General features: G+C 33.2%; 1 protein-coding gene across 1 annotated transcript; it reads left to right on the top strand.

Moving 5' to 3' along the window:
* On the top strand, window positions 1-1,559 carry LOC113700651 (uncharacterized). Its single transcript, XM_027221115.1, has 3 exons — window positions 1-534; window positions 720-867; window positions 1,108-1,559. The coding sequence occupies exons 1-3, from the start codon at window positions 1-3 to the stop codon at window positions 1,557-1,559; spliced, it is 1,134 nt and encodes a 377-aa protein (XP_027076916.1).
* Window positions 1,560-9,504: the final 7,945 nt, after the last annotated feature.

The following is a 9,504-nucleotide window of genomic DNA, read 5'->3' as shown; positions in this document are numbered from 1 at the left end:
ATGGATAACGAGCTCCACGTTCAGGGCGGACAATTAGACGATGAGACGGACGATCTTGACATCGATAACATACTCATGGCGGTCATTGTCATGGGATTGATTTTCTTTGACCCTAGACTGAATCATGTTTCAAGAAGGAGAAGAATCCGAGATAGTGCACTCTCTGGCAGGGATTATGTACTTGAGGTGCTAAACGGCCATCCGGATCGAATTATCGAGAATATGCGCCTCTCTGTGCCCCTGTTCCTACACTTGTGCGACATCTTGGTTGACCGGGGGTACTGGCACGCATATCCTTCTCAGAGGGTTGGGGTTCATGAATCCGTTGCCCTAACTCTAATGTGCTTGAGCCATGATGAGCGTCATCGGGTTTTAGCCGAGCGTTTTCAACATTCCATGGAGACAATTGATCGACATGTAAGAAGAGTTCTGCGAGCATTGGTGCGACTCGGTCGTGATTTTGTTAGGCCGAGGAATGTTGGTGAGACACACCCCAGAATTTTGAACAACGGACTGTTTTACCCGTGGTTCAAGGTAAATACACAAACACCCAATTCTTGGTAGGACTATGAAGTTTATATCTATGATTTCCGGTAATTTGTCTTGATAATTTTTTCATATATATGAAAAGAACATTGTATTCCTGCTAAAACATCCATATGAATAGTTTATTAGCTAATATTGTCATGACTTTGAATAATTTGCCTCAAAATTCATAGGATTGCGTCGGTGCCTTAGATGGAACCCACATCTCAGCTTGGTGTCGAACAGAGATAAGCGAGCAGTACAGAAATAGGCACGGTGGGCTGTCTCAAAATGTGCTTGCAGCTTGTGATCATGACATGCGTTTTGTTTACGTTCGAGTCGGTTAGGAGGGCAGTGCACACGACGCCAGAATTCTTCAGGAAACACTGCACCATCCAAATTCAGGATTTCCAATGCCACCTCTAGGTATGCTTTTCTTTTATATAAAGGTTTGTAGTAAAACAAGTGATTTTCATATGTGAGTCTTGCATAGATTAATAGACTTTTTAGTATTGCTTCAAGGTTTGTTTAGTTATAAAGTTTGAAATATGCTGACATGGATTTGGGGCTCTCACATGTTAGGAAAATATTATATGGTGGATGCTGCCTACACTAACATGCCCGGGTTCATGGCACCGTTTAGGGCAGCGAGGGACACGCAGCATGAGCGGGCCGCTAAAGCTTTATTCAACCGACGACACGCTTCTGTTAGAAATATTATTGAAAGAAGTTTTGGGGTTCTTAAGAAACGGTTCCCGATACTGAAGGGTCCAATGCAGAACTACCTCATAGCAACTCAGAACAATATCGTGCTTGCATGTTGTACTCTCCACAACTTCATGAGAGATTATGCGCCTAACGATGAGTATTTCGATGAAGAAGCTGCCCTCGGAGCCCAACTAGATCTCCAGGACGGAGGAAATGAAATCCATGAAGCCCAACCCATCGATATGTCGCAACAGGGTATACAGAACTGGAACGAAAATCGGCGGGCAATTGCAGTTCATATGTATGTGAATCGGCATGGTGCTTAAAGAAGCTTATGTCTAGCGTGTAGTACTACTAAGTAGAAACTTTGCTTGCTTCCTATAATTTGACAACCAAACAATTTGTCATGTTGTCTTATTTGTATTTACAAAGGTTAACCTTTGGGGAGGTACTAATCGAATGGCCTAGTTCCAGCTGTGGCACCTATAATCAAGCCTAAACTTAATATGCAGCTTTTTATGCGCCTATACCATGTCTTATTCAATAGCTTGTAGTTAGACATGGCATTGAGACCAGAATTGGTTGTATCTTGTGCATCCATATTTATTCCAGCTAAGGTGCAAATCATGGTTCGAATATGTGCAATAGCTTTCCAGTCGATCCCAAATTATTTCAACAAGTCGAGTCCAAATTTTTCCATCCCAACTTCTTTCGAGAAGGAGAGCGTATGGAATGTAGATGGCGAGATTTTACAAGGGCATCAAATTTCTGCTCAAGTAAATCGAGGCCTTGGTAGTTTATTTGCTACCGGCCCTGAAGTCTAGTCAAATGGCACATAAATGAGCCATTGTGTAGTGTATTTATTTGTAATGAGTTTTGATGTATTAAATTCCAGGTCAGTAAAATTTTGTAGCATAGCTTTCACAAGGTTCTAATTTTGACACGAATTCTTATGCAATTTTGATGAGACATTGAAGTAAAAAAAAAAAAAGGTGTTTTTGAAATACAGGTCAATCCAAACGCAGATTTTTTCAAATACATGGATTTTTTCAATCCAAGCGACTATAGTTGTTTTTCAAAAACTGCTACAGTAGAGTTTTTGAAATACACCTCCAAAAACAGAGAATTCAAACGCAGCCGAAAAGAATTGGAGAAAATTGGGAGAAGAATTAGGGTTTCATAGAAATCAGCAATGGCAGCCATAAATGACATAGGAACATTAGGAACTCTGATAATGGAGAATGTCGATAGTAACAAGGATGATTACAATCAAACTGACTCGAGCAAGATCACAGAAACTTTAATGAGAACTTGAAGTATTTAATCTATGTGTTAGTTAGTCGATTTCAGTCTCATAGTGTGTTGGCATGTTTAAATAATCAATAATGGTAGGATTTGAGAGAGGAGGACTGATTTTTCAGTATAATAAATTTGTGGTGAGGCATGAATAGATTCGGGAATGATGAAATTTGGTGTATTTTAAATTTGGGATAATTTCAGAAGCTTTCCTTGACTTTTCTAATTATTTCGCTGGTCTCTCTCCAGATTTCAAAAATTACATTAACCTCTCTTGAGATTAATTATCTTGTAGGAGTAATATTTAGACCCAATCAATAATTAAAATTGATATTATGAGAGAGAAAATAATATGATTTTATCATTGCCTCTCATTTACTATATTATTTAATTAATTTAATATCAATCCATATATTAAAGAAAAATATAAAAATTTGTTGTTTGTCATAAGGGATCAAATCATATATAGTATCAAAAAATAATATACCATTTTATATATTTCACTTAATGCAAGATCATATTACTCTTTTTAGTTACACATCCATTGTCAAATATGATTAACAACAAATAATCAAAAAATTTGCAACCAAAATATTACAGAGAATAAATTTTAACATCATAAATATTTTTGTCAACATATTAATGTTAGTTGCTGAAATTTTTATGGTATTAAAGTTTGCTCTTTGTAATATTTTGGCTATAGATTTTTTTTAATTATTTGTTGTTGATCATGTTTGATAATGAGTATATAACTGAAAACAGTAATTTAGATCTTATATTAAGTTAAATATATATAATGATATACTATTTTTGATGCCATCTGTGATTTAATTCCTGATGATAAACAGTAAATTCTAGTGTTTTCTTTAATGTTTAGATGGGTATTAGTTTAATTAAATAAATTTAGTAGATGAGGGATAATGGTGAAATCATATTATTTTCTCTCTTTTAATATCATTTTTTAATTGTTGGTTGGACTTAGATGTTACAAGATAATAAAACTCAAGGGAGATTAGCATAAATTTTAAAATTTAGAGGGAGGCCAGTGAAATAGTCAAAAATCTTAGGAGAGGTTCTGAAATTATCCCTTTAAATTTACTTTGTTTGGTGATTTGTGATGGTGAAATTTGATATTTTTAAAATTAATTTTATTTGTTTGTAATATGTGATGTGGTCCCTTTGCCTTTAAATTATAATATGTCGTAGCTTTAATGTTCCTAAAAAGTTAGACATAGTAGGAGCCAAAGTTCTTTATGTAAATAATAAAACAATTTCTATAGTTTTTTAATCTGAGAGTGCATTAAGATCCACAAGAGATATATATGGGGGATAGTGTGGAAACCTTTAAAGGAGTTATTCCAATGACAGTGAGTAAATCAATCATACATGATTTCTTCATTCTTATGGGATATACTGGGGATATGAAGATGATGTATAGAATCCCCTATGAAGATAATTTGCTCAAGTTATAACAAATAGGTGGTGAAGATTATGTAATTCACGTGGCTTGCATTGACAAAAAGAATGAATAATCTAACATATATGTTGTCGATGACATCCATATAAAATATGTTAATAGTAATATAGGGAGTTCAACTGCAACAACTCCCGAGGAGATTCAATTAGAAGAAGATGACTTGTTTGTTGATATAACCTTTGATGATATTGATCTAGCCGACCTTGAAGACATACAAGTTTATATGGACAAAATCATGGAGCATGTGAAGAAAAAAAGGAAAAATAGAAGCTGCTGATCTCGAAGGAAATTGTGATAATGAAACCAATGATGCTGCCTTTTCAGATTCATCTTAAGATGAAAGCTTTCACGACAATGATTCTGATTTTAGCAAGGATGATGAAGATGTGACATTCCACAATTGTATTGTTGCTTCTAAGCAAGAGTTGGGTGCTTGGATTGGGAAGATTCAAGTTGGCAGTGGAAGACAAAGCAGAGACGAACAGTCTAAAAACCAAAAACTACCACCACCTACAATGTAGCCAAGAAGAAAATTTGTGGAGCCAAGCCAGCTGGTTTGAAATACCTATACCTGGATGAAGGAGACCAAATTCCGATCCACAAAGAATTTGATTCACTTACTCAGATGAGATGAAAAGTGTACACTCTTCCTTGGATGAAGATAGTAGGTAGAAGAAGCCTAGTCTTGTGAGGTTCAAACCTCGAGTTGACAAGGAAGATAACAAATTCTATGTTGGTCAGCTCTTTGATGATAAACATTTGTTCAAGTTAGTGGTGGATAATAAGTGCATATTTTAAGTGTTTTAAGCATGTTTTATCATTTAGTTTTTGTGTGTTTTAACTACTTTTATAGCGAATTAACTAAGTTTCTAGTGAAAATATGTATTTTGTAGTTTAAGTGGTAAAAATTGCATTTCTATGGATTTTAATAGTAAAAATTTCATGTTTTTGTAGATTTAATGATTAATCATCAAATGGCATGAATTGAGAAGATAATTGGATGATTAATGATGATTTGAAGTGGTTTTAAAGAGAATATGAAGTGCAAGAGATGAAATGCAATTAAGGAAGCTTCACAACTTTGACACCTTGTGGTACTTCGGCTATATCTCGAGTTACAAGTATTGGATTAAGGTGATTCTTATATCATTTTGAAGCTAAGAGATGGATCTATATTTGGCATGAAGAATCAAAGTCCATTTTAGTCGTTTTTCTTGTCAAAATGTCAAAATACAGAAGTGCATTTTCATTGTTGAAAGTTGAAATGGAGTTCTGACCAATCAAGGGTATTTTGATCATTTTTCAGTCTACAAAGCTCCAAATTAGATGCTTGATGCATTGGAAAGCTAACTCAATTAGCAACAACTTTCATGTTTTACAAAAAAGTTAGTTCAACCTCCATCATCAAGAAAATATCGGTTGAAATTAGACAAAAAACAGAGTAAGGATGAAATCTGTCTAGAATGAGTAATCCAGCAAAAAAAGCAAAATGGGGTATCAAAATGAAGGCATAGGCCCCGTTTTCATGGATTTCGGCTGCAACTTACTCTGCAACTTGTGCTCTATTCACAAAACATTTTTGACCACTTTTTTTGCAAAGATTCCGACTGAAAATAATTAGATGAGCATGGAAACTTTGAGAAGCAACTTTTAAGAGTTTCAAGAGTCAAAAATACCAACTAGAAACAGCTTATCTTGAGCTTAAATCTCTCTATAAATAGCAGCCTTTGAGGACATTTTCACAACTTTGGAAGGATAGAGAAACTCCACAAAAATGTAGTGTTTACTAGAGTTTTATTAGTTCATTAGTTAGGGAAATATGGTATAGTTAATGTAGTTTATCCTTCTTGTATTTTTGTAGCTAGATTTTGATGAAAATTTGAAGAGCAAAAATGAAGAGTTAGAGCTCATGTGACAAGGGTGATTTCTTTCCTATTATTTTCCCTTTTGTATTTGAATTTATGTTTAACTATAATACAAGTTTGGATCTTGTTCTTCACGTTTAATTAAAGTTTATGCCTAGAGTTATGGATAAACTTTCTATATCTGGTTAGTGATGTTTACTTGGTTATTTGATGATATTATTTTGACCAAGTTATTTATCACTTTTGCTTTTCCAATCATGATTAACCGACCATTAATTATGATAATCTTAAGGTGTTAAGTTTGCAATGAGAATTGGGATTTAACACTAGTTTAAGAAAGTGATAAACCTAGAGAGTACACTCACGAAAGTAGAGGTACACCTTTGTGATTTTAGTGACTTGTTTCATGTAGTTTTATAGAAGAAATGAGCTTGTAGTTAGTTTCATAATCTCAAAAGTAGGTATGAATTAACTATAGGTATAGTTGGTACACTGGCGAAAGCGGGTATCACGTATATTAGGAAATTACACCATAACTAACCAAGATAATAACATTCAATTAACCGGTAACTTCATTTGCAAGAGTAATAAGGAATTTCATATCTGTAGCAGTTTTATATTGTTATTTTTAGGGCAAAAAACCTCAGTGGCCATTGAACTATTAGTCGGATCATGTTTTGGCCATCAAACCATTTTTCATCAGTAATTGACCACTAAATAACTTAATCAGTAAACCCGTGATCATTTAGTCGATAATTGATCTTAATTTGTGAAATTAGCAGTACATGTGGCAAAGCGCGAGGGCAATTTTGTCCAACAACTACATGATCCTATTTCACAGATTAACTACTAATTTCACATATTAAGAGCAATTATCGATCAAATGGTCACGGATTTACTAATCATATTGTTTAGTGTCAATTACTGACAAAAAATAGTTTGATGGCCAAAATATGATCCGATCAATTGTTTAGTGGTTGCTGAGGTTTTTTACCCTTATTTTTATTACTTTTATCTTATATTTATAGTGTAGATTTATTTTCTTACACTTGTGATAGTCTAAATAATAAGGAAGTTCGAAAACCATCGGTAATTGACACTCTTCCCTGTGGGTTCGACCTATAATATCGTATACTCAATCACGACTCGTATACATGCGAAAAATCATATGTGAGATATTTCGAAATTTATAAATGTAAAATTTGACTGTGAATGAATTAATTGTTATATATATACCTCGTACTCGTCAGTGGACGACTATGTAGTCAAATGGGATATTAGATGGGTAAACCAAGATGCTGCATGAATGAGAGTAAAATGCAAGGATGAAAACCGTTATCAGATGCTGTTTGCTTTTAAAGTTGACCTAGGTGATGATTTCCTTGTGATTAAGACTATGGAACCACAATACACTTGTGTTCAAACTTTTTACCACCAAAGAGCAACTTTAGCTTTCCTAGTTGGAAAATACGTTGACAAAAAAAAGTTAGAAAATATGTAGATCTTTTAAGGTTGAACAAAAGAGTGACTATTAATAAATTTAGGGAAGAGGTCCACTTTGGAATTGAACGTATAAATCACTATAGCCTAGGTATACGAGTCATTCATGAAAGTAAGGACCTTAGTTCACAGTAGTTATAAAGATCAGTACAAAAGGCTATGAGATTATTGTAACGAGTTGTTGAAGTGTAATTTGAGATTCACGGTATATGAATATAGAATTAGATAAAGGCGCATGGATAGATAGATTTTAGAGGCTGTATATCTACTTTGAGACACTAAAGAAAGGATTTAAGTATGGATGTAGGCATCTGATTAAAGTAGATGGCTGCTATTTAAGAGGTCCACATCCTGGAGTACTGTTAACAACTATAAGGATGGATCCAAATGACTGCCTTTATCACATTGCTTATGCAGTAGTAGAAGCTAAAAATAAGAGGTTTTGAAAGTGATTCATTGAATTTTTGAAATACAACATATTCATTCATGACCAAAGAAATTGGACATTCATTAGTGACAGACAAAATGTGGTAAATCATATTTGATTTTTGACTAGTGCTTGTTAACTTAAGTACATGTTTCTTGCCGATTTTTTTTTTTAAATTTTCCCTTCAAAATAGGATTTAGGGACTAGAATAGTCTTATTTTAAGAGAAAGGAAGTAGAAAACTAAACAAAAGAAAGGGAAAAAGTAAAAGAAGAAGGAATAGATAAAAAGAAAAGAAAAGACATTTTTCCCTTAAGGTTTTAAAGGGAAAATGATCCAAATAGTTATCCAACCTCTTTTACTGAACCATTTTTGATCTTCGACTTTAATTTGGAATAATTTCGTCGCTACACTTTTATTATTGGCCAATTTGGTCCTTCCACATTAACTTCGGATATTGTCATCATTTAACTTTTATTATTATTATTGGGCCAACTGGGTAGTCCAACTTTTTATTGACCAACTTGTAAAAAAATAAAGTTATTAATTTCTATTTTTGATCACTAAATCAAGTCTTAAAATCAATAAAAAATAAAAAAAGCCTAAAAGCTTAAAACAGACTAGGTCTACAAAACGGTGGAAAATGCTTAAAACAAAAGAGTAATAGCCTAGCTCAACTTTTTTTGTCATAAATTTTATTAGGGAATGTCCAACTGTGCATTGAGAATTTACAATAGTCAATTGAGTTTTATGGTAAGCAGTTGAGTTGCGCAATATTTTTTTTTTTTTGTAAGCAATTTTCCCTTCCCTGATTTGTATTTCATAAGTTTATGGTATTTTTGTTGTCCATGGTCAAAGAATATGCATTGAGGATTTTGTTCCTCCTATAGTTGGTTAGTAAAAAGCAGAAAACCAAATTGGCCCAATTATAAAGTTAAGTGAGGATATCATCTCAAATTATAGTTGAAGGATGAAATTGTATGAATTATATAAGTGAAAGGATGACATTGTCCCAAACTAAAGTTGAACAACTTAAAAGTGATTCAAAAAATGTTATAGGACTACTTGGTTCATTTACCCCTTAAATGGGATTAATGTGATGGTAAATGAAACAAAATTGGAAACTAATGGGGACAAAATGAGACAATGGTGAGTAATTTACTGTATACCATATATTTTTTACATAACCAAATGGGTTAAATATTCATTACTTGTAGCATAATAATAAAAAGATAACTATAATTATCATCCTCATTTGGTCGAGTTTAGTTTTTTTTGACTTGCAATTGTACGGAGTGAGTGCTCAACTTGGCTTAACTCGAACCGAGCTTAAATTCAAAAAAGAATAAAGTAGGGCGAGCATTTCTCGAGTCAAACACCTAATACTGCATGTATATTTACTTACATCCTTATTTTAATCGCATTATTTATAGTTTTCCTAATAATGCATTTGTGTTGAGAAATTATTTCGTAAAACTTTGCATAACACAATTTAAATATATTTAGCAATTCACATACATTACATTACAAAAAAATTACTACACTATATTCTCTAAAATTATATTCAAAAAAATAATCTTCAACCGAAATGCACTCATAAGAACATTTGTAAAACTTTTTGAAGGTAAATTGTGAGTTGTCATGATAACCAAAAAAAAAAAAAGAGAAAAAGGTAATGAAAGAACCAATTAACCAATATTCCAAGAA

Source organism: Coffea arabica, chromosome 7e (genome assembly GCF_036785885.1).
Source record: "Coffea arabica cultivar ET-39 chromosome 7e, Coffea Arabica ET-39 HiFi, whole genome shotgun sequence".
NCBI lineage: Eukaryota > Viridiplantae > Streptophyta > Magnoliopsida > Gentianales > Rubiaceae > Coffea > Coffea arabica.
Note: the sequence above shows the minus strand (reverse complement) of the source record. Positions and strands in the feature narration are given on the sequence as shown.